The sequence below is a fragment of the Mustela nivalis genome (assembly GCF_964662115.1).
Source record: "Mustela nivalis genome assembly, chromosome: 17".
NCBI lineage: Eukaryota > Metazoa > Chordata > Mammalia > Carnivora > Mustelidae > Mustela > Mustela nivalis.
In genome coordinates, this window is record NC_139036.1 from 48,234,111 (window position 1) to 48,259,616 (window position 25,506).

The window sequence follows — 25,506 nt, forward strand, 5'->3', positions numbered from 1 at the left end:
TCCCATCGCTAGGTAGGGCTAGGCATCCCGGTTATCCCAGATCTGCTGTACATCAGCTGAATCCCTCTCTTTCCTTTGTTACTTCCCTTGTCCAGCCCTACTTCTCAGGCCTTTCCCTTCTCCTTCTGTCACTCTCCCATAGGTCATATACTCATGAAACTCACATGAGGCTCTGTGGCTTAGGAACCGGTCCTCGGGCAGGTGTGTGTGGGGGGGTGTCTAACTCTTCAGTCATTTCTGGGTGATGTCATTAAGGATGTGAATCATGCTGAAACCTTCATGTGTGTGCCCAAGGAATTCTGTTTTTACCACCTTTCATCAAATAAACCTCAGGGGGCACCTGGGTGGCTCAGTGGGTTAAGCCGCTGCCTTCGGCTCAGGTCATGATCTCAGGATCCTGGGATCGAGTCCCGCATCGGGCTCTCTGCTCAGCAGGGAGCCTGCTTCCTTCTCTCTCTCTCTCTCTCTGCCTGCCTCTCAGTGTACTTGTGATTTCTCTGTCAAATAAATAAATAAAATCTTTAAAAAAAAATAAATAAAATAAAATAAACCTCAGAGACAGTTAAGTAAGTATCTCAAAACTTGGGCATGACGATGGTGAAAACTGGAAGGTTCTTGGACCTGTGCAGGCTGGTAGTGCCTACAGCACAAACAGTTTGGGAACTATAGAATCTTGCATATTACGGTTAACGGAGATGGTGAAGTCTTTGGAAAATGAGACCTTTTTGGGAGCTCTATCCTCAGTGATATTCTAACTGAGACACTACTTTTAGATTTACAAGATTAATTTGATGAAAGACAAGTAGAAGATATTAGAGAAAGGTAGAAAACATGGCACACCACCTGTGTGTGTGTACAAAACAAAATAAAGTATCGATTCCCAGAAGAAAATTGTGGTATTTAAAAAAAAAATTATTATGTGAAAATACATTTGCTGTCTGGGGGCAGAAGTGAAAATAAGTGAATTCTACAGTCACTCAAATGCGTTGAATCCTGTTACTTTACCAAATGATATTTGTAAAGTTTTATGGAAGGATAAATATTATACTAACAGATTAAATAACTTTTGTGATTTAGAAATATAAGATGATAGATACCAGATTTAGAAAAACTACAAACATCGTTATAAGGGCTGAAATGTTTTAAAATTTTGTAATTATTATTGCTTATTGAGGGTTGAAGATTTAACACCATGAACAATGTTCTTTTTAAAAATTTTTGTTTAGGGGCACCTGGGTGGCTCAGTGGGTTAAAACCTCTGCCTTTGGCTCAGGTCATGATCCCAGGGTCCTGGGATAGAGCCCTGAATCGGGCTCTGCTCAGCGGGGAGCCTGCTTCTGCTTCTCTCTCTGCCTGCTTCTCTGCCTACTTGTGATCTCCGTCAAATAAATTAAAAAAAAAAAAAAAAAAACTTAAAAAAATTTTTTTTAATTTAAATTCAGTTGGTAAAAATATAACATATTATTAGTTTCAGAGGTAGAGGTCAGTGATTCATCAGTCTTATATAACACCCAGTGCCCATTACATCAAGTGCCCTCCCCAATGTCCATCACCCAGTTATGCCATCCCTCCCATCCCCCCTCCTCCAGCAACCCTCAGTTTGTTTCCTATGAGTAAGAGTTTCTTACGGTTTGTCTCCGTCTCTGATTTTGTCTTGTTTTATTTTTTCCTCTTTCCCCTATGATCCTCTCTTTTGTTTCTTAAATTCCACATATGAGTGAAATCATATGACAATTGTCTTTCTCTGATTGACTTAGTTCACTCAGCATAATACCCTCTAGCTCCATCCATGTCGTTGCAAATGTCAAGATTTCTTTTTTTTTTTTTTAATTTATTTATCAGAGAGAGAGACAGAGCGAGCACAGGCGGACAGAATGGCAGGCAGAGGCAGAGGGAGAAGCAGGCTCCCTGCGGAGCAAGGAGCCCGATGTGGGACTCGATCCCAGGACGCTGGGATCATGACCTGAGCCGAAGGCAGCTGCTTAACCAACTGAGCCACCCAGGCATCCCAAGATTTCATTTTTTGATGGCTGAGCAATATTCCATTGTGTATATTACACCACATCTTCTTTATCCATTCTGTGGATGGACATCTGGGCTCTTTCCATAGTTTAGCTATCTTGGACATCACTGCTATAAACACTGGGGTGCACATGCCCCTTCAGATCACTACATTTGTATCTTTGGGGTAAATACTTAGCAGTGCATTTGCTGGGTCATAGGGTAGCTCTATTTTCAACTTTTAGAGGAATCTCCATAGTGCTTTCCAGAGTGGCTGCAACAGCTTGCATTCCCACCAACAGTGGAGGAGGGTTCCCCTTTCTCTGCATCCTCACCAGCATCTGTCATTTCCTGACTTATTAATTTTAGCCATTCTGACTGGTGTGAGGTGGTATCTCATTGTGGTTTTGATTTGTATTTCCCTGATGCTGAGTGATGTTGAGCACTTTTTTCATGTGTCTGTTGGCCATTTGGATGTTTTCTTTGGAGAAATGTCTACCATGCACAATATTCTGATGTGAAGAGAAATTCTATTTATCTGAGACTACACATTGTCCAAAGGCCATCTATTTCAAAGAATTCATTGGAAAAGATCAAGGTGGTTCTCTATATCAAGTCATCCCAGCGAGCTCTGTATCGAAAGACCACACCAACCATTTCTAAACATCAAAAAAAATTTTGGAAATTATGATAATGATTTGTTTAACAACTTGCATAAAAACGTACATCACTAGTTAAGTAGCTTAGTTTATTTAGAGATAAAAGAGGGGGTGGTGAAGGGATATATTTTTAAATTTTTGATCTGTGCATTGAGCTATATATTTCCATTGCTCTGCTGGTTGTTAGTTTTGTTTTGTTTTGTTTTTCCCCTGTGTGTTTTGTTTTATTTGGTGGTTAAATATTTTTAATACCTCTGCATACCTCATAGAGATTTTATAAGGATTAAATGAAATGATCAGTGTAAAGCTCTTAGACAACAGAAAGGAATATACTAACTTTACTTTAGTAAATGTGACAGGTCCATGGATAAACTTTTCTTTTTTCCATTTGAGACTTCACTCTTGATTTATTCTGTAACCCTAGACAAATTACTTTCCTTTCCTGGGGCCCCACTAACGCACTCCTAGCAACCAGTGTTTGCTAACAGCTGTAAGTAGCACTTCCTCTGGTTTCCTCAGCTGTCTTTGTGTCCAAGCTGTGGTCTGTAAGTTTCCTGACCCAGCTGAGTTTCACATGGAGAAAATGCCCCCGACACATCAGCTTCTCTGAAAGTATCACCCCTTTCCCGGTTCCTCCTGGTCATGAAGGTTCCCAGGAATTAGCCCCACCACCCACACCCCCAACCCCAGGCCAGGCAAGGATGCATGAGATATTGGTGGGAAACTGTCAAAACAGCAATGTCTGTAAAAACTTTTGCAAAAACCCTTGGGCAAAAATTCTGACATGAAGGATCATCCCACCAGAGATTAAACTTGTGAGGTTCTTTCCCTCCCTCTCTTTAGTGAGAGAAATGGCCATCAGTATCCCTAAATGGAAAATCACTGTCAGGCACTGAGGGTCATGTTTTTTTGAAGAGTAGCTGCTGAAGGAGTAACTTTTACTGTCAGAAGGGAATAAAGGCCTTCCAGGCACTGAGAGGTAACTCATGTTGGCTTGCAGATGGTGGTGGCCAGGCAGCAGACCCTGGCTTTGCTCGGTCCCCTGGGAATGGCCAGGTGTGGGACCTGGAATGACTGACCACCACAGGATGGGACCTGGGGAGCCCAAGCAAGGAGCACCTAGAGTGACTAAACACAGAAGTTTGGGCAGTGTCCCAGAAGAATGTGTACCTGCGCAGGGAACTGGCTTCCCCAAAGAGAGGGCACTTGTTCACAGGAAAGTACCAGACCTATAGGGCAGGCCCGATAGTGGTAACAGAAATCACTACCAAAGGCGCCCGGCCAGGTCACAGCTCCATCCAGTTGGGAAGCCCCTCAACACTTGCCACTCCCCAACTCAGACTGGTGACACTGGAATATGGGGTTTTACTCCTGAGTCCAGTTCACAGAGCCAGGAGAATTTTCGATCAAATCGAAGGGAGTCACAAGCCCCTCTGGGTTGTAAGGTAGAGACTGTGAGACTGCTGGCCCTTCTTCTAATTCAGAGGCCCAGGTTTTATCCCTCGAAAGTCTGGAGCAGGGCCTGGGGAATTAGCATGTAGCACAATGAGGCATTACTGATGCTTCTTTTATGCGTATCTACCCCAGACAGAATATTTGCTTCCCAAGACTAAACCAAACTTCCATCAAATCCTTTTGCGGTAGGCTGAATCCAGAGAGAGAGAGAGAGCTCAGGTGGGTTTTTGCAAAGACAAAATCATAATCATCTTTTCCCTTTTCCATCCCATTGTCCAGCTTCCCAGGCAGCCAGAGTTAGGGTGACCTGACACATCACTCTCTTTGTACAAGAACTCATCGGGGGAACACACAGTCACACCCATCAGTCCTATTCTCTCGAGCTCGTCCCAGCAACTCCAATTTCTCTAACTTGGTCAAAAAAAGGAGGAAGTCCCTGAATGACTCAGAGTTCCCATATGGGCAACACGCCTTCTTTGCCCTCCTTTCTGATTTCTTCTGAGAGAATGTGGAGACATCTGAACAAACTGTTCTTTTGGGGCATTTTTTCTTTGACATGTAAGGCTCATTCGCCATCCTGAAGCTTGCCTCTCCAAGCCAAAACATGACGTGGAAAAAGGGTTTTCTCACGTTCCTTTTCTCTCTTTCAGTACGAAAAGCTTCCCTGGATTGTGACACCAGAAGAACAAACAGTAAGTTTCATTTACTTCCTTCTCTCTTTTACCAAAGCCTTTTTCACCGACACGCTGCAGATGGTCAGCTTTCAGCGCAACCGTTCAGGATCAAGTCTTTCTATGCCTTTAGATGAGCGACCAAAGAGTCAAGTCTTTGGTTTACAGTTTATAAAGTCTACAGTTTTAAAATGAAGCCATGTGAGGCCAGGACTTGAAGCCTCGTTCCTGAGACTTAGAGATAAAATATTGAGATTCTTTGTACAATGAAAATTTTTTTAAAGATTTATTTATTTTAGAGAGAAAGTATATATGAACAGGGAGCGGGGCAGGAAGAGAGGGAGAGACACCCTGCCCCGCTGAGTGCAGAGCCAGCCGCCAGGCTCCATTCCAGGACCCCAAGATCCTGACCTGAGCTTAACTGCCTGAGCCATTCAGGTGTTCCTGTTGCCTTTTATTTATTTATTTTTTTAATGTAGAAAATCATTTACATAATGATTATAAAACAATTTAAGCAACAAAATAAAAATATATATTGGGAGGTAGTTTATTATCATAGAGCTAGACCTGCTAGGGTCATGGTCCTAACCCTGGTTCTTCTGTTTACCAGCAGGCAGCTTGGGTACATGAAGAAATACCACTTAGTCTCTTGACACTTAATCTCTTTCCTCTGTGATGTAATAAAAGCACCTACAGGGGTGGGGGACTTATGAGGACTCAGTGAGACAAACCATGTCCCTCAGCAGAACGCCTGGCGTATCCTGTGGTGAACCGTCAATAAATGCTAGGCCAGGTTATTTGGGGAGGGGAAAATGCCTTTTCTATGAAGTCCGAAGTACAATTTTTTAAAAAGATTTTATTTATTTATTTGACAGACAGAGATCACAAGGAGGCAGAGAGGCAGGCAGAAAGAGAGGTGGGTGGAGGGGGGCGGGTTGGGGGGAGCAGGCCCCCTGCTGAGCGGAGAGCCCAAAGCGGGGCTCGATCCGAGGACCCTGGGATCATGACCTGAGCAGAAGGCAGAGGCTTTAACCCACTGAGCCACCCAGGTGCCCCGAAGTCCAATTTATCCAGTTAACCGACCCAGCCTAAGCCCATAAACAGACATAAGATCATCTAAACTTTTTCACAGAGGAAAAGCACTTGTCAGTTTTTGTTTGACCCAAATACCAGGATATAATGAAGGATCTCTACCACTGTTACTATATGGAATAGGAAAGTGCTGTTATGCCCTCCAGTTCTCTTCCACTTCCATGAGCTATCATCAGCCGTTCTCTAGTCGGTTCTGGAGTAAACAAACTCTTCCATAACTTGTCCTTTTTTTTTTTTTTTTTTTTTTAAGATAACAGTAATCACAGACATCCTTGTAAGCAGTAGATGCAGACTCTGTTCCCTTTTTATAACAACTGCATGGTGTTTCCTAATACAGCTCAGCCGTGGTTCACGTAACCATCCCCTTTACTGACAGTTCCATTTTTTTCTTTGTAATGTAAACAACGCTACTAGAAACGTCCTTGCAGGAAACACTTGCGGATGCATGAAAGGTTGAGAGCATCTCTAGAGGATAAAATCCTAGACAGCGCCTGGGTGTCTCAGTCGGTTAAGTGCCTGCCTTCAGCTCCGGTCCTGATCCCAGGGTCCTGGGATGGAGCCCTGAATCGGGCTCCCTGCTTGGCAAGAAGTCTACTTCTCTGTCTCCCACTCCCCCTGCTTGTGTTCCCTCTCTCGCTGTATCTCTTTTTGTCAAATAAATAAAATCTTTAAAAATAAACAAATAAATAGAAGACAGAAGAAACATATCAACTAACTACAGTGGGCCATTCTGTATCCAAAAACAACAGCAACAGACAACTAGGAAAATTTGAACACTAATTAGATGTTTGATGACATTTTATTTTATTTTTAAAGATTTTATTTATTTATATGAGAGAGAGAGCAGTGCAGGGGGAGCAGCAGAGGGAGAGGGAGAAGCAGACTCCCTGCACATCAGGGAGCTCAATGTGGAGCTTGATCCCAAGACCCCAGGATCATGACCTGAACTGAAGGCAGATGCTTCACTGGCTGAGCCACCCAGGTGCCCCATTTGATGACATTTTAAAAACATTAATTTTCAGGTGTGATAATGGTACTGTTATGTTAACCAAAAAAGCCTCATCTTTTAGAGCTACAAGCCATCAATCACTATCTCTAAGTCAGCATAGCCAGCGTTAAGAGTGCACTTCACTAAATTGTACATCTGAAACTAACATTACACTGTGTGTCAATTAACTTGAAATTAATTTGAAATAGGGGGAAAAAAATCAGAGTGTCCCTTCAAGCTCTCAGGGGCAGAAGAGGTGGCAAGCATCAGAGAGCTTGTCAAGGCCCCCCGTGCATCACTGGAAGGAGCTTTTGTAGGTGCGAACGCTTCCTCGCACACAGGTTGGCCTAGCTATGCAGCAAGTAAGTTTTCCAGGAACCAGTGTCTCTACAACCTTGACCCACAAGCAGTGGCCAGATTACCGTTCAGTTATTAAGGGACATTCACAAAGGCTTTTTCTTGTGTTACTCTGTTTTCCAGAATTCCATTCTCCAAGTTTGGACTCGGAAACGAAAGTGGTCACGAGGGGTCAAAATGTATCCCTCACCTGTTCCAACCAGAACGAGTCACTACAGATCACCTATTTTTTGTTTCGGCGTGAAAAACACCTGAGAACCCATACTGGAAAAGGTGAACCCATGATTTTTAACCTGAGCATCTCAGAAGCCCATGAGCTGGGCCCTTACAAATGCAAAGCCCAAGTTTCTAACTGTTCAATGGTCAAATACAGCCGTGAGTTCAACTTCACATTTGTGGGTAAGTACAGCACTTGTTCCTGGGGGTCCCTGTGATTTGTGGGACTCTTTCCTCTCCTACAGTGGGTTCTCTGCTCCCCTGCAAATACTCACTCAGGAGCCTGAAGAGGATGTCACTGAGATCTTTTATTCTCTCTCTTTTTTTTTTTAATTTTTAAAGATTTTATTTATTTATTTGACAGAGATCACAAGTAGACAGAGAGGCAGGCAGAGAGAGAGGTGGGTGGGCAGGGGGTGGGGAGGGCAGGCCCCCTGCTGAGCAGAGAGCCCGATTTAGGGCTCCATCCCAGGACCTGAGCCGAAGGCAGAGGCTTTAACCCACTGAGCCACCCAGGTGCTCTGAGTTCTTTATTCTTTTTTTTTTTTTTTTAAAGATTTTATTTATTTATTTGACAGAGAGAAATTACAAGTACACTGAGAGGCAGGCAGAGAGAGAGAGAGAAGGAAGCAGGCTCCCTGCCGAGCAGAGAGCCCGATGCGGGACTCGATCCCAGGACCCTGAGATCATGACCTGAGCCGAAGGCAGCGGCTTAACCCACTGAGCCACCCAGGCGCCCATGAGTTCTTTATTCTTAATAAGTCCATTTTACTTTCTCCTCTAAAGACTTTTCAAAAAATGATTAATAGAAGATTTATTTAAATAATAATACATAGAGTCATCATTGCCAGACTTAATATGAAATATTAAATGTCCATTCCAATTTTCCTTCCTGGATAAGTCCCCCCCCCCCCTCTCTCTGTCAGGTTTAAAAACATAATACCAGAAGAAGAGGGGCCTGATTTCAAACAGAGCTCCAACCAGTGAGGTCCTGGGAGGGGGTTTGAAATTGAGATAGATATTTGCTGATCATGCATAGGTCTAACAAATCAAGGCAGGATGCTCGTGGAGCCCCCTGTGGCTGGGGTTGTTGACTGAACCAAGTACTCCTGTTTAAGGAGAAAGGATCATGACCAACAGCTCAGCTCGTGCCTTCCCGGCTTCCAGAGATAAGTCGTATTCAGCTGGGTGCAGGGTAGCAGGTAGAGGGGCCAAACACAGTGGCTGGCACTTGAGGAACAACATCTCAGCAGCCCCGCATTCCTCTTCCAAAGACTTCTCTCTCCATTTCCGGTAAGAGTAGCCTGATTGCCTTAGACAAAAAGTTTTGCACGAACCATTTGGGAAATTGTGGAGATCTTTTCTAGATCCTTTACTCTAGGATTCCCATCATGTAGGCGAAAATTACTTTTTCCTCTGGAGATTCAAGGAGTCTTAGAATCAGTAGTGGACACTGCGGCAAGGGTCTTCAAAGTGCCAGAACTTTCCCACCTTCTCCCTTCTGCAGGGACCACCTACCAGGTGCCCCGTCAACCAGCACCCATCTTGCCTAACCACATCTTACTACGGCTATATTTTTCTCTCCTATCTTCCCACCCTAAACCTCTCACCACCTAGCATGAATGGTCTCGTTTTTAAAGGCGACCTTGATAGTGGATTCCTAGGAGAGAAAGAGAGGGTTTCCAGCTAATATGTGTGCACTGTACCTGGAGGCTTTTAAACACAGAAACTCTGACTGACTGATCAAATCTTTGACTGATCCCTAGGTCTGTGTTCTGTAGCATAGTAGCCACTACCCACATGGGGTGATTTACATTTAAATCCAAATTGATTAAAATTAAATGAAATAAAAACTTCAGTTCCTTAGTCTTAGTAGTCATATTTCAAGTATTCAATAGCCACAGCCGGCCAGTAGCTGCTGTTTTAGACAATGTAGACATAGAATATTTCCATCATTACAGAAAGTTCTATTGGGCACCACTGCTCTAGCTCAATGGTTCTTAGCTTTTTAGGTTATAACCATCTTAACCATCATTGATAGGGGAACCTAGGTGGCTCAGTTAGTTAAGCGCCTGCGTTTGGCTCAGGTCATAATCCCAGGGTCCCGGGATCGAGCCCCATGTCAGACTCCCTGCTCCACGGGGAGCCTGCTTCTCCCTCTGCCCCCTGCTTGTGCTCGCTCTCTCGATCTATCAAATAAATAAATAAAATCTTTTAAAAAGATCAGTGATAGTCGGGGTGCCTGCGTGGGGCTCAGTCAGTTAAGTGTCCGACTATCCCCCAGCTGATAATATTCTCTGATGGTCAGTGTAGGCTGCCCCGGGCTGGACGGGGCAGCATGGTATTGTAGAAAGAGCAATGCGGTGAGCACTGGGGGACCTGTGTACCACGAGCTCCCTAGGCAACCTGAGACCTTCCCTTTGGCCACACCTTTGATATATCTCCAGTCCTCAATCCTTCAAATATGAGTTGAGAAGATAAGCAGTACATTCCTAACATTGGCTTTAACTCTGGGTGAGAGTCGCAGTCTACTGTGGGCAGAATGGGGTGAAGAGAGAAGGCACTCATTGGCAGGGAAAGCATCTGAATGCCCTTCAAATCACTGAGGTTCAGTGGTGAGAAAGGATGGCAAGACCCATCACTGGTGTAGGTTTCCTCTGTTTGAATAAGAGGGGCCTGCACTCCTGCAAGGAATAGGCCCCGTTGTAGATGATTGATGAACTCAATGGCTGAAGCCATTAATTAATGATGAAAAAACCCCAAGTCTTCATTTGCTGAGCTTCTGTCCCACAGAGGTGTATAAAATCTCCCCACATCCTGCCTTCCAAGTAGATGCACACGTTTCCTGCAACTTGTTACAGCAGCTACCCTGTCCTGTAGAACGGTTTTGATAGATTATAAAACTATTTCCTCTTCACTTAGAACAGATTAGTAGGTATCTATCGAGTGTTTAGCCTGTACAAGTAATTATGTTGGGCGTTGCTGGATTTTCAGTGATGCCTAAGACATGTACTTGTCCCCAGCCCAGCAGGGATTCAAATTCATTGATCGCTGGTTCACTCATCAAATATTAATGACATCCCAAATGGGCCAAGTCCTGGCTCTACATTTGTTTCTGCCCTGGCAGAGCTTACAGTCTAGTCGGGGAGGCACAAAACCCAAGTACCCAGACAAATTGATAATCACAAACTTTGTTGATTGTTATGAAGGAAAAACAAATTGGCACAGTGAAGGACAGAAGAAGCAGGCGATGGTGGGGCATTCTGCTTAGGGTAGTTAGGGAAAGCTTTTCAAAGGGGATGACATTTAAGTAGAGCCCTGAAGAATGAGAAGGAATTAGCTACATGAGGAGACAGGGAAAGAGGGTCAATAGTCAAGGGTCAATAGCCTGTGCGAGGGCTCCAACTTGGGAAGTTGGAGTTGGGCTCCAACTTCCCAACTTGGCTGGTTGGGAAGGACCTAACAGGAGGCTGGTATGGCTGAAGGTCAGATTAGGGGACTGTGTTCCCAAATGAGACTGGAGAGGGAAGGGGCCAAGTGAGGCTGGGCCTATGACCCAATCATCCTCTTCAAAGTTATTCCATTCTAGATGAGGTGGGGCAAGAGTAAAAGTTGGGGATGGTTGGGAGGTTTTTGCAGTCATCTAAGAGACAATGGTGAGGATGGGCAGAGGTAGGTGGATTCAAGATATATTTTGGAGGAAGAAAGAGCAGGACTTGTTAGATGATCAGATTTGGATTCAAAGTTCATGAAGGTGAGGAAGGAATCAAGAATGATTTCCAGATATCTAATGTGATCAGCTGACGAGGAATGGTGCATTTATTGAGATGGGGAAAATTGGAGGAATGGGGAGCTGGGGAAAATGGAAACTTGTTTAACGGATATAAAGTTTTGGGTATGCCAGATGTGTAAGTTCTCCAGATGTTGCATTACAACATTGTGCTTACAGTTAATAATACTGTATTGAGCACTTAAAATTTTAAGAAAACAGATCTCATGTTAACTCTTCTTACCCTGATAAAATAAGTGAATGGTTGGGTGGATGGCTGGATGGATGAATGAAAATATAAATAAAAACATTTCTTGAACAATGGCGTTTTAGTATATGTTTATCTACCTATTGGTTATTCAGTTATTAATAGAGTAGCTAATGTTCAGTTTCAAACAGGTTCTATTTGAGGGGACCATGAGACATCCTGGTGGATCATATAATGAGGATGGGAGGCAGAAGAGGAAGCGCATCAGTTTGGAGGATTTAGGAAAGGTCTTATGGGAAAGGTGGCAGCTGAATGAGTCTTAAAAGGGATCTTTGACATTTATAAAAATATAGCTGGTTTAGTGACAAGTAGGTACTCCCTTACTCTGATCACTGTGATGCTGTGATGCCCTTTACCAGTCTTTATACAGACTCTCAGGGAAGTGTACATTTTCCCAATCGCTTGAGATACCAATCCTTGGTCTTGTTTGGATTATCCCATCTGAGAGAGGAATCTGTGCTCTCTGCCTCCTCGTGAATGTTTCACCTGCCCCTTCCCGAAAATTACAGGGTAGAGTTCCATTGGAAGAATATCCTGTTGGTGCTATTCCCCAGGTTACTTTCCGAGACGATTATTATTCCCAAAGTCGTTCTTGGAGGCCACTGTTCCGGGTGCTGCTCTGTGAAGGATGTTTCCCCAAGGATTCCTGCTCAGGAGTGGGAGGGTGGAGTAAGGAGACTCTTAACTATTTTCTATGATTGTACTCACACTTTGATCCCTGTATTTCACTGTTTCTGTTTAAACTGATACTGTTTAAAGAAAAAATCTGCTGGGGAGTTGGTCCAAGCCAACTGGATCCACTGTTTAGGAGTTGAGGGACCCTGGGCAAGCTTCTTAACCTCTCTGAATCACAGTTTGCTCTTTTGTGGAATGGGCATGAAACTATCTTCCTTGTAGTACTATTGTGTAGTACTATTGTGTAGTGCTATTGTGAAATGAGGTAATATGAATAGAAAGCCTGGCACATGAGGGATACTCAACAATTTTCCTTCCTTTCCTGTAATTCTGCTTTATTAATGAATCAGTTCTTTTTTATTTGAGAGTGAGTGAGTGAAAGGGTGAGGATGAGCGGGGGAGGGGGGGCAGAGGGAGAGGGAGAAGCAGTCTCTCCACTGAGCAGAAAGCCCACAAAGGGCTCAGTCCCAGGACCCTGGGATCAGGACCTGAGCAGAAGACAGATGCATAACCAACTGAGCCACTCAGGCCCCCTGACAGAATCTAGCAGACCCACCTACTTCCTGTTGAAAAATTCCCTTGAATCTATTTATCAGGGTTACTTCCTGTTTGTGGGAGGAAGTAGAAGATAATTGTATAGCTGAATTCTATAAATAAAAATATAGTTAGTAAAGATGATATTTTTAGATTTCTTTGATTAAAAAAAAACCCACAGTAGTCTTATAAAGATTAGGAATAAAATCACCTCCGAACTTTACACTTTGAACTAGATCTTTGATAAAATTATACTCATTCTCAATAATGACCAGAGCATGCTTCTGATGAAAGGCAAGTTTGTGCTCTGATTCCTCAAAGCATAGAGACACCCTCCACCCTCTGGCGTTTTCAGCACCCGGCTTGTGCCGCACTGAGTGGAGCTAACCACACACCATCAGTCTTTCTTAATAGGCTGCCAGCTTCTTGATGTCTCAAGACAGGTCTCATTCATCTTTGTGTCCACGGTTGGGAACAGAGTAGGGGTTTGATCTATGTTTGTGGACTGAGTGAGTGAATCCAATCTGCTTATCACATTAACACAAACATTCATTTTTCTAGACCCAGTGATCACACCAGTGTTGAACATTCGTGTCGTTAACACAGAAACAGACCAACATTTAATACTGCATTGTATCTCATTCAATGGCTCTTTGCCCATCAGTTATACTTTCTTTGAGAAAGATGTTGCCATATCACCACCTATATCCAAGCATGTAAGAGAGCCTGCTGAATTCAACATAACCAAGAACAATGCTGGAGAAAGGGAAGAATATAAGTGCAAAGCTAAAAACGAGTTGCCTGACCACGAAAGATACAGTCAACCAGTCTCCATCAATCCTGCACCAGGTAAGGGCTACTTGAGCTTTTACCACAGGCTTTGGATTTGCTTCCAGAAACTACAGCTTCTCCTCTGCCCACCTACTTCCCACGTTGGCCATTTGCATCCAAATGCCTTTCCTTTGGGAGGTTCCACACAAACCCTGATGGGGTTTCTTTCTGCCAATAAAAGGAAGAAGACAAGCCTAGAAGCTAAGTCAGGAAGCGACCTTTTAGGGAGACTTCCTAACTTGACCCTTGTTCCTGACTTGATCTTCCACTGCCCAGTTCTAAGCAATCACATCAGAATCTGCATCTCAGAGCTGCTGGGTTTTGATTCTCCCTTGCTTTTCCATTGACCTCTAACACCTGCGCCCACCTGCTTGGCTGTTAACTGCCCTCTGTCAAGGGTTGGTGAGTGTAGACCTCCAGGACCCCCCTGGGGGTGAGAGGGGCTCCTGTCCTGATGCTGTTTTGGAGGGCACTGTTCTAGTGCTTGGGGACTATGCATCTTTCCATTGGCTGAGGAGTTCAGGGGGAAACATGAGAATGTCCCCACCTGGAGCCTATATCCCCACTTTCCTAAACCATATCCTGGGCACCTGGACCCAAATTCCTTACCCAATCAGGTCAGAACCCACCTTCCAGGGCCTACACAAATCTCATTCTCGGCTCATCCTCCCAAGGCTGTACCACAGAAAGGAACTGAGCATCCCCGGCCCCCAATGAAGGGGGCTGTTTGTGGGGGCATGGACAACGTTTGTACACGCAGGCTGGAGGGTCTGTGCGCACACAAGACCCCTTAGGGTGCGGGTCAGAGCCTGAGTGGAAAGGTGGGTAGGGCTGGGGCTGGGACTGGGGCTGGCTTTCTCCATGCTGCCATGTTCTGGTGCAGAACTCTAAGGAGTTTGAGAATTTGAGATTCAAACCTGCCTTTCCAGGTCTTTACGAAAGGACACTCGTTGAGGTAGGAGAAGGATAGCATGAAAAAGAGGTTAGCTCGGGACGCCTGGGTGGCTCAGTTGGTTAGGCAGCTGCCTTCGGCTCAGGTCATGATCCCAGCGTCCTGGGATCGAGTCCCGCATCGGGCTCCTTGCTCGGCAAGGAGCCTGCTTCTCCCTCTGCCTCTGCCTGCCATTCTGTCTGCCTGTGCTCGCTCGCTCTCCCCCCACCCCGATAAATAAATAAAATCTTAAAAAAAAAAAAGAAAAGAAAAAGAGGTTAGCTAAAGCAGTAAAGCATGCTGGGCTGTAAACACATCATCCAGCCTCATCCTCAGAACAGAGCCCACACCCCGGTGGTCAGTAAGTTCTAACAAATGAGGCAGCCTGTAGGACTCAGGCCCCAGAATCAGGCTTTTGCCTAGAGTCACAGCCCTTCCATTTACTAGCTATGTGACCGCAGCAAAGTCATTTAAGCCCTCTGAGCCTTACTTGACTCATTTGTAAAGTGGGAGTGATAACAATGAGATAAATAAGGCAATGCATGTAAAGGGCTTAACACAGTGTCTGGGGTGTGGTTAATAATGAATGGTAGCTGTTTAGGGGACATAAATCATGCCAATGTGACTAAGGGCTTTGCCCAATAAATGACCAGGCTCTTCTGAGCCTTATGATCCTAACAATGCTGCCAGGAATCCATCTGTTAAATGCTATGCTGTTTTTCTCTTCCTTGTATGACCCCGTGTGGAAGATGTGCTTGGTCGTGACTTCCAGAACTTCACTAACAACTTAACTCTCAAGAGTGGCAGGTGTCCATAGCAGTCTGGGGACTGGGGTGCACCGTACCCTAGTTAGCTTGGGAGACAGTGGTGACTGCCTTTTCCAGAACATTCCAACAGTTCAATGTCATTGGAAAAGAAAGCTGGGTGGTGACCAGTGAATGCTGTCTTCTTCCAGGTGGAGACAGCTGTCCTTTCTGCCTGCAGGTACTGCTTCCAGGGTTATTGCTGGTGCTAATTGTAATCATCTCAATTCTGGTATTTCGGATACTACCAAAGTACAAAGCAAGTAAGTTCTTTGGCTTTGTTTGCTAGGGGAGTTGGGTACAGAAAGCAAAAGAGAAGGTGAAGAAGAGGAAGGGAAAGGGAAATACAAAATGGGAGATGAGGGAAACGAAGAGAGAAGGAAAAGATGCAAAAGGCGAAGGTAAATGAAGCCAACTTCCTGCATGGCTTATGAAAGGACACTCGTATTGCAGCTCATCTGCCAATACGCTCTTGGCTGGCTTCCACCTGTTGGCTACAGCAAATACTGCTGTCACGAACATGGGTGCACAGATCTTCATAATTTTCTAACAACCTAGGCTCGTTCTCATTTCTCTAGTGAAACCCTTCTTGTTTGGATGGCTTGGAGGTATGTGACCTGTGCGGTCACACAAGGCCCCCGCACTGAGAAGAGCCCTACCCTGGGTTTTGTGCTCTGTTGTCACTGTCTTCCAAATCTGAATACTTTTTTTTTTTTTTTACTCTCTTTAAAATTATTTTTTAATTTGTAAAATACACATACCAATATAATTCGCCCTCTTGACCCCTGTCACGTATACAGCTCGATGACATTGGGTGTAGCGTTGCTGTGCAACTGCCATCACCACCCACGCACGGACCTTTTCTTATCTTGCAAAACTGAAACTCCTCCACATTACACCCTCCCCCATCAGTCCCGCCACCCCCTAGCCCCTGCCAACTCTTCCTTCTGTCTCTATGAATTTGGCTACTCGGGGGACCTTAATGATGGACTCCTACGGTATCTCCCCTTCTGTGACTGGCTCATCTCCCTCAGCAGAATGTCCTCGAGATTCATCCACGTTGGGCACGTGTCAGAATCTCCTCCATTTCTAGAGCTGAAGGGTCTTCTGCTACAGACAGACCCATAGATACATATGCGGATATACACTAAGTTTATCCGCTCATCTGGCAATACGCCCTTGGCTGGCTTCCACCTTTTGGCTACAGCAAATACTGCTGTCACAAACATGGGTGCACAGATCTTCATAATTTTCTAACAAGAGGCCCTAAATTTTCGCTGTGCACCCGGCCCTGCAAACGAGGTGGTGGGTGCTGAGTGCCAGCTCCGTAAAGGCTAAAGCCTTGCCTTATACTTGTCAGTGTGCTTGCTGGCTCTGTCCCTCCAAGGAAGCTCAGTCAAGGAAGGCCAACAAGAGCGCCACTGCCCTCTGCCTACCCTCAGGGCTGCATCAGGCCTTACTTAGCCACTGCTCTTCGCTCTTCAACTCTTAAGATCACCTCTACTTAAGATTTCAAAATGGCCTTTTCACTTGGCATGCAAGTGTAGAGGAATATCAAGATATGCGTACACAACAGTGTGTCTCAGCACCAGCCTCCTTCACGTGCCTGAGCCTCAGCGTTCTGACCTGTAGAATGGGCAGATACTGTCATAGCTAGGGAGAGAACCAAGGGATACTCTTGAACTTCCTGTGCTTCCCCTGGGGCCTCCTCTAAAGAGTTATCATTCAGAGAAGTCAGGAACTCAGTTGACACAAGACTGGAAAAGAGATGTCAAAATGTATATATCTTACACATTAAAAAAAAACAAAAACAAAAAACCTGTCTTCCCTCCCTACAAAAAGTCTTGTAAAAGTAGAATTAGTATTCTTGATTACTGGCCAGGGCTGACTAGAACTCAGCTGGGTAATTTACTGTCCTTTGCAGATATTACAAAGCTTTTTTACAGACTGTTCTTTTCAGTGAAGGAAAGAAAATGTGTCTCTGGCCACCTCAAGTGTAATCTGATAAATAAAGGATGTTCCTCCCAGACCCAGAAAAATAAATCAGAAGGGCTTCTGGTTTGGAGAAGTGGGTGCTATGGGTTCCTTGCTGAGTCCATGGTTTTCCTTCAATGGACAACAGGCAGGCCATCCGAGCAGGGCACTCTTTGTTTCAGAACTTTGGGGGGGGGGGGATTCTGCTCCTTGGCAGAGGAAATGAGAAAAAAGCAGTTGAATCGGTTTAATTTAATGAGTCTACATAAACGATTCCATTTATGTAGGAAAAGCTATGAGAGATAAGACACCTGGAGACTATAGAAATACGGCCACGGAAGTTGGAATATATGCAAATATCTGTGAAAATCAAGCAGGTAAGAGAACTTGGTTGTGTATTTTGATTGGTGTGGTTGGTTGGTGTCAGGTTTTTGTCTACTTATTTATTTTTTAAGGTTGTACAGACACATGGGTAAAAAAGAAGAAAAGGAAGAAAAGGAATCAGAATACAATGTCTTCCTCCCACACCTGATATCCAGTCCCATGTTACAGGGGCAACAACCAGCTTTTTAAAATCCTGGCACAGATCGTCTGTGTGGAGACTAGCATCTGCACAAAGGGTAGCAGGTCACAGATACGCCATTCTACAACTTGATTTTTTTTTTTTTTTTTTACTTAAAAACATATCTTGGAGATTTTTAATGTCCGTTGAAACGATCATGCTGTGTTCCAGAGCCTCTTAGCATGCCCTCTTAAGGCAGGCATCATTCGCTCCTTTACGGTAAACAGACTTAGGGCCTAGGCAACAATGAGAACAAACCCAGCCAATATTGACTAAGGGCCGGCCCTGTTCCCAGCATGGCGCCAAGCAATTTACCTGTCCTGTCCTAGGCAAACACCACTAACTCCCAGTTTATGTTGTTCCCATTTTACAGGTAAGGAATCTGTACCAGGCTTGGAACCAAGGCAGTGTGTCCCCACAGCCCAAGATGGTAAGTGTGCTCTGTGAAGTCCAGAGGCTGCATACCAGATGGAGGGGGACTGGCTAAACCACTGCCCTCAAGTGATCAGAGATTCAGATTATGGGCCCAGTAATTCTGTTGCTTGTCGTCTGCCTAGGAACCCAACACTCCCAGGAGATACAATATGCTACCCCTGTGTTCCAGAAGGGGGCACCAGGAGTTCATGGTGAGCCACACTTTGGGATAAAAGGACCCTATCAAAGGGAGACCACGGTCCCTGTAAGGACACCCTACTCTGGGGCTTTAGAAGCCTAAGGATGGGGTAGATGGAGACAACATGCCCTCCCCAGGGAGCCAAGAACAACCAACACCACAGCTCCTAACAAATCTCACCAGGAGATGGCGGGGGTGGGGGGGGGTAGGATGTGACACTGAGACTATTGTATTAAGAAAGTCCAGAGAGGAGGAAGCAGAGGTACTTCGAAACCATTTTTGAGAATAAATTATTAGGGCGCCTGGGTGCCCCAGTTAAGCATCTGCCTTTGGCTCAGGTCATGATCCCAGAGTCTTGGGATCAAGTCCTGCATTGGGCTCCCTGTTCAGCAGGGAGTCTGCTTCTTCATCCCCCTCAGCCTCTCCCCCACTGATCATGCTCTCTCTCGCTTGCTCTAATAAATAAAAATCTTTTAAAAAAATGATCTTTCAAAAAAAAAAAGAATAAATTATTCTTATATAGTCTACGAAAAAAAGTTAATACGTGTTTTTTTCAGACTACCCAGCTACTAAAATGAGGTTTTTTTGGAGGGGGGGTTGGTTTTTAGAGTTTCTATGGATATATATCCTAATTTTACTGAATTATTTTCTCTTTTACATTTCAGAAGCCCGTAATGATTGTAAAACTGGATATATCTATTCTGAACTCATCTTCTGAAATTTAAAGATACAAGCTACATCTCAGAGTAATTTCCTTTTTATAAAGCTGATTTACATGAAGAAAATGCAAATGTGATCAATACGTAAAAATATCTCCCTGGTGACCTAAAGTGAATTACTGTTTTTCATGATTGAACACTATTCCTTTGGCCTATTTGGGTACGTTCAATCTTGTCATCAGACAAGTTTTGTCAGGTGGGATCCTGACTGGTGACAGTTTTTTAAAATGCTTCTGCCATTTTTAGGCATGGACCAAAGGTTCAGAAGAAAAAAAACCAAGCAAGATTTTTCACCAAGTACCCATTTATTATCCATTGTTGTTTCAATTTGCTCTCAGATTCTGGAAGCCTGCAAAAATATTTATATTGATTTTCATGGATGTTCTCAGTCCTCAAGATTTAGCCAATGTCAGAGGTGTGCCTTTATGTGCTGCATTTCCCATCAGTGTTCTGTAGAGAGAATACTGTTCTGTGGGAGATAGGAAAATAGATTGCTTGGACTGTCTTAACAAATCACCACAAATTGGTGGCTTAAGACAACATAGATCTATTTTCTCATAGTTCTGGAGGCCAGAAATCCAAAATCAAGATGTCAGCAGAGCTGTGCTCCCTCTGAAGACTGTAGGGGAGAATCCTTGCTTGTCTCTTTCAGTTTCTTTCCTGGTGTTCTTTGGTTTGTGGCAAGATCTCTCTAGTTTCTGCCTCTGTCTTCATATGGCCTTCTCTTCCTTTGCCTTTCTCATATAAGGACATTGATCATTGGATTTAGGACCCCCCAGGATGACCTCATCTCAAGATCCTGAATTATATCTACAAAGACCCTTTTTTTGTTGTTGTTCTTTTTTTTTTTAAGATTTTATTTATTTGAGAGAGAGAGAACAGGAAGAAGCAGAGGAGGAGGGAGAGGGACAAGAAGACTCCATGCTGAGCATGGAGCCTGACACAGGGCTTGATTCCAGCACCCCAAGATTGACCTGAGCGCAAACCATGAGTCAGATGCCCAACCGACTGAGCCACCCAGTACGTCTTCTATCTTTATTTCTTCCTCTTTCTGCCTTTCTGCCTTTCTTTCTTTCTTTCTTTCTTCCTTTCTTTCTTTCTTTCTGATTTATTTATGAGAGAGAGAGAGAGCATGTGAGCGAGCTGGGGGAGGAGCAGAGGGAGAGAGAGAGAGTCCTCAAGCAGCCTACCCACTGAATGCAGAGCCTGACACAGGGCTCGATCCCAGGACCTTGAGATCATGACCGGAGTCAGCCATTTAATCAACTGAGCCACCTAGGTGCCCTGTGAAGACCTTTTTTTTTTTTTTTTTTTTTTAATAAGGTGATGCTCAGGTTGCAGGAGTTAGGATGTGGACTAATCCTTTTGAGGAGCCATCATTCAGACCACTACAGGGGTGGGTCAAGATGATATCTGGTTTAAATCTCTCATCCTAGGTGTTATTAGTAAAGCCCAATAAAGCCAAGAGGCATTTGTAGAGTTCTAGACAAACAAAACAACTTGACCAAAACTTTTCTGCTCTGTTCTTCTTCTGGGGGCTGTTTGAATCCCAGCCTTAATTGTTCCCAACAGTGGACCTCTGGCTAGAAAAATCATAACTACCAGTTATTAGACACTAACTGTCTAGCATCCTACAAGGGTGATATTACTGGTTTGCTCTTGCAGGTAAGGAAACAGACTCAGATGGGGTAAGTCATTTTACAAGGTCACTCATAGTTTAGCAGTGGTTGAACTGGGAATTAAATCCTAGCAAAGATCAGCAGAAGCAGTGGTCATTGGGAATGCCTCTCCGAGGTGGGAACGGATGCTGTGCACACAAGTCCAGATTAATCTGAGGATTTTGTTGCTCTAAAGCAGCATTCATGAGCATAATTTCTGCCCTTCGTATGTTGACACTTTTATTTGGGGAGAAATCAGTGCGACATAGAGGCTAAGAGAGTAAGTGTTCCAGGCTCAGTTGTGCCTTAACTGTGTGACTCTGGATAAGTTACGGGTTTCAGTTTTATTCACTTGGGGGGACAGAGAAAGGGAGGGGACAAATAAGACCCACATTATGGAGCTGCCATGAGAATTAACTCAGGTAATGCATGTAAAGGGCTTGGAACAGGGCCAGCCAGACATATGATAACTCAAAAAAAAAGTTAGCTATTTGAGGTATGATGCTTACTCGGAGTCCTACTAATTGGCTGCTCCCCTTAGAAATCTTTAAGTCTTTGAGGCCTTAAACTTGGTAACTCGGTCACCATTGGTTGCTGTTCTGTCTTGAGCTCCTTCCAGAAACAGAGCCTGAGACAAGGACTCGGATACAGTCCTATGGCAGGTGACCTCAGACAGTATGAGTGAGGAAGCAGGGCAGAGAAACAGAGGAAGAAAAGTCAACACTGGGGTGTGGGGAGGGGCTAGCAAGCTCCAGACCATAAAGGTAATTGGATTTGATCCAGTTAAGATCTTCTGAAGTTTTGAAGTCCGGATTGCCTCTGGGTTTCACAGCATGCCCTGAATCAATAGTCTCTCATTTTCTCCTTGCAAAGCTTTTAAAGCAGTTAGTAGAAGCCAACCAACAACACAATCCATATAATTACCACTGCCCGTGCCTTTCAAGCACTGCATAGCCTAGTGCTCACTTTCTACGTCTGCCTCCTTCCCCACTGCAGAGGAAGGTCTGAATGACTGTACAGTAATTGTTAAGCTATGGTGTGTAAGGATTATCACCACCCTCCTTACCAACCCCTTACAACATCACCTGTTGCTATCCGTCCAAGGAGTAATTTCATTTCCCAGGGCTGCTTTCTAGGGCCTTCTGACACCCTGTCTTTTCCTGGACTGGCCCTGAAAGCAGAGCCTGAGATAAGGATTCTAATTTATCTGGGAGATGACCCAAAGGAACAAACATTAAGGGACCGGAGAAAAAGTGAGTACCAGCGTGTACGGTTGAGTTGGGCACTTCTATGGGCAACTGGGGCTTGATTCCACTGGCACCTTCTGAGGAACAAGAAAATGTCCCTCAGAACTGTCTGCTTGAGGACCTATCAGTTGGCTTCCCTCCCTGATTGGCTGAGGGTTGTCCGAGGAGGTGATGCCTCCCCCACTTCTAGGCTGTGCATGTGGACATTCCAAGGGGGCTTCCACTGGCATCTCACCCAGGGCGCTGCAAAGCACCGGGGCAGAAAACGGGGGCACATGTCGTTCACTTGAAGCAAGACACTGTCGACACAAAGTGAATGGAGTCTCAGTGGCAGCTGGAATCAGAGGTGAGGCCCAGGGGATGTGACGTTAAGATATAGGAGTGATGGGTACGCCATCTCCCAAGAATTCCTGTCACAATAAGCGCCACATGTGGCACACGTACCAGGGCACAGGTGCTGTGAAGGGCTTTGTCTGCTAAGGCTCAAGCAGTCCTCACGACTCCCTCCTGACCCAGCTGCGATTTCCTGTGGCTTCTCTCTCTGATCCCCCCCGCACAGATGTTCAGGCTTTCAGACTGAATTGTTCAGGAAGAGAAGAGGAAAAGGAAAGGGAAAAGGTCTACTGAGTTTTCATTTCAGTAGCTATATTTTTGTCATGTCTATTTCAGCTTCACTTTGGGTCTTTTTCAAATCCATAGATTCTTGACATTTTTTTGTTGTTGTGAAACAGAGCACACATTATAAGAAAATGCATTAAAATAGACGTGTACAGGTTGGTAAGTTACACCGAGTGAACACTGCCAGTAGCCCAGACGCCCTCTGCATGCCTCTCCCCACTCACAAACTGCACCTCCCTGCCTTCACTACTCATTTAGGGAAACCAATTCTTTGCTTTTCTTTACAGTTTCACCGCCAAGTATGCATTCCTGAACACCGTCTTTAGTTTTGCCTGGTTTTGAATTTCATATAAATGGAATCATATAGCATTTATTCTTGTATCGGGTTTCTTTTGCTCAACATTATATTTGCAAGATTTATCCTTGTTGGTACATGTAGTTGTAATTACATCTTCTATTACTAAAGAGTATTCCACTGTTTGAATATACCGTAATTTATCCGTTCTACAACTCATAGACATTTGGACTGTAGAAAGTTTAGGGCTATTACAGTTATGCTGCTATGACCACTCTTATGCTACGAACATGTCTGCTGCTTCCCAAGTGCATGCAATTATGCTGAAACTGTGTAGGGATACAAGGACAGGGTCGTGGGGTTGATCCTCAGACTAAGGAGACAATGCCATAATATTGTCCCAAGTGGTCCTAGCCCCTCTTCATTCCCTTGAGCAGTGAGTTTCCAGCCTCCTACATTCTCTCTCCACACTGGCACTGTCATTTTAATGTAACCATTCTTGTGGGCATATCGGGATATCTCATTGTGATTTCAGTTTGCACTTCCCTGAGACTAATTAAGGTTGAACACATTTTCCTACATTTATAGATCATTTGGATTTCTTTTTTAATGAAATACCTGTTTGAGGTGCTCTGCCTGCTTTCCTAGGAGGTGTTTTGACTTTTTATTAAGAGTTGTTCTCGTACTCTGATACTTAATTTTTTACTGTCTTAATGTTGCCTTCTGATGAAAACTAGTTTTAATTTTAAGAACTTAATTTGTCTACCTCTTCCTTTCTGGTGTTTTTTTTGGGTGTATGTGTGTCCAGGTGAAGAAATATTTCCTCAACTTAAGGTCACATAAGTATTATCCTATATTACTATCTACCAAAGATTTTTCTCGTTTACTTCTGTATTTTGGTTTACAATCACCCAGAATCGTTTGTGTGTGTGGTATGAAATGAGCATCCTATCTCTCCCCACTCCCATGCATGAACATCACCAACTCTAGCACTCTCTACTGAAAAGCTGTTCTTTCCCCTACTAAACTGCTATATCATCTTTGTTACAAATAAATGTCCATATACATGTGGGTTTCCTTCTGGGCTTTAGATTCTGTTTCATTATTCTACTTCTCTTTTGTGTCAATACCATACTCGTTTTAATAAGTTTTGATAACTGGAAAAGCAGATTTTCTAATCTTGTTCTTTTTAAGAATGTTTTAGCTATTCTTAACCTTTTGTATTTGTATTTGTATTGTTGGAATTTTAGAGATAGCTAAAAAAAAAAGAGTCAGCTTGTTATTTTCTTAAAGAAAAAACAACAACAACAACAACTCTGAACATGAGAGGGATATCAGTTGATTGATGTTGTGCTGAATTTATAGATCAATTTGGGGAGTATTAACATTTTTAGGATAGTGAGTGTTCCAAACAACAGATATCACCCTGTAATAAGCAACCCAATTTCTTAAAGAGATAGAGAGAGCGAGAGAGAGACTAAAAGATCTAACGACCAACTTCAATCAATTTTATGAAATTATGAGACAATGGAAAATCAATTAGATATCTGATATTAAAGAACTGTTTTTTAAAAACTTTTTATTATGAAAATTCTCAAACATGCACAAAAATAAAAAGACAATACCATGAACCCTCATGTACCCATTACCCAGCTTCAACAACTCAGAGATACTATTGTTTTTTATCTATATTCCACTACTTTTTAAAAACTGGAGAATCTTAAGGTAAATCTCAGATATCATAAAATTTCACTCAAAAATATTTACATATGGGGACGCCTGGGTGGCTCAGTTGGTTGAGCAGCTGCCTTCGGCTCGGGTCATGAGTCCAGCGTCCTGGGATCGAGTCCCACATCAGGCTCCTTGCTCCACAGGGAGCCTGCTTCTCCCTCTGCCTCTGCCTGCCCCTCTGCCCGCCTGTCTCTCTGACAGATAAATATATAAAATCTTTAAAGAAAAAAATATTTACATATGTGTCTCTTTTAGATAAGGATTAAAAAAAAGCGCCATAATACCATTATCACACATCCAAGGAAATTGTCAATAATTCCTTAATAGCATCTAGCGTTAATTGTTTTAGGTGTAATAGTGGTTAACAAAAGACACTTCACTAAAATACTTACAAATGAAATGAGAGCCGCAGTCTGCTTCAAACTGATAAGGAAGGACGGCTGTTGGGTGGATGAGGCAGGATGTCCACAGGTTGATGGTAACTGGTGCTGGGTGACAGCACTTGATATTAATTACACTATTCTTCATATGTTTGGCATTTTTGTCAGGTGAGTAATGATAGTATAATTAACACAAACCTAAGCAGCACATAAAAGTTCAAAGATTTCTTTTAAATATACCTGTTAGAACCAGACACAAAATACACTGTAATAATGCCATTTAATATTTATTTTATCTTGTTTTTTAAAAAATCAATAAATGTTCTAATTTCTTAAAGTTCAGTTTGGGGTTAATGTTCAATATTTGACAGTACACATGTGGCAGATTCTAAGAAGACTCCATCTTTCCTGATAAGAAAACCCACTTCAGAAAGGGTTAAGCCCTAAGGCATAAGCTGT

The 25,506-nt window shown here is 43.7% G+C and overlaps 2 protein-coding genes across 4 annotated transcripts in view; both read left to right on the forward strand.

Annotated features, from left to right (window-relative positions):
* The window catches only part of TACO1 (translational activator of cytochrome c oxidase I), a 742,329-nt gene that overhangs the window by 650,846 nt on the left and 65,977 nt on the right, over positions 1-25,506 (forward strand). The gene's annotated exons all lie outside the window — the stretch shown is intronic.
* Positions 4,483-25,389, forward strand: MILR1 (mast cell immunoglobulin like receptor 1). 3 transcript variants are annotated; one of them, XM_082706711.1, is made up of 9 exons: positions 4,483-4,673; positions 4,766-4,807; positions 7,347-7,622; positions 13,247-13,534; positions 15,403-15,513; positions 17,512-17,601; positions 18,160-18,216; positions 18,344-18,412; positions 19,065-25,389. In XM_082706711.1, exons 1-9 carry the CDS (start codon positions 4,556-4,558, stop codon positions 19,115-19,117), a joined length of 1,104 nt encoding a protein of 367 aa, XP_082562837.1. In that variant the 5' UTR covers positions 4,483-4,555; the 3' UTR covers positions 19,118-25,389. The 3 variants fall into 3 exon arrangements, with proteins under 3 accessions (XP_082562837.1, XP_082562838.1, XP_082562839.1); XM_082706712.1 differs by having other exon boundaries at positions 4,560-4,673; positions 22,929-25,389; XM_082706713.1 differs by lacking the exon at positions 18,344-18,412 and having other exon boundaries at positions 4,560-4,673.

Excerpts from the sequence above, each read along its gene's own strand:
- MILR1 (XM_082706711.1), top strand. The coding sequence starts at position 4,556 with ATGACTCAGAGTTCCCATATGGGCAACACGCCTTCTTTGCCCTCCTTT. Across the intron at positions 13,535-15,402 it reads CTCCATCAATCCTGCACCAG|GTGGAGACAGCTGTCCTTTC; the intron begins GTAAGGGCTACT and ends GTCTTCTTCCAG. Across the intron at positions 18,413-19,064 it reads GGGGGCACCAGGAGTTCATG|AAGCCCGTAATGATTGTAAA; the intron begins GTGAGCCACACT and ends TTTACATTTCAG.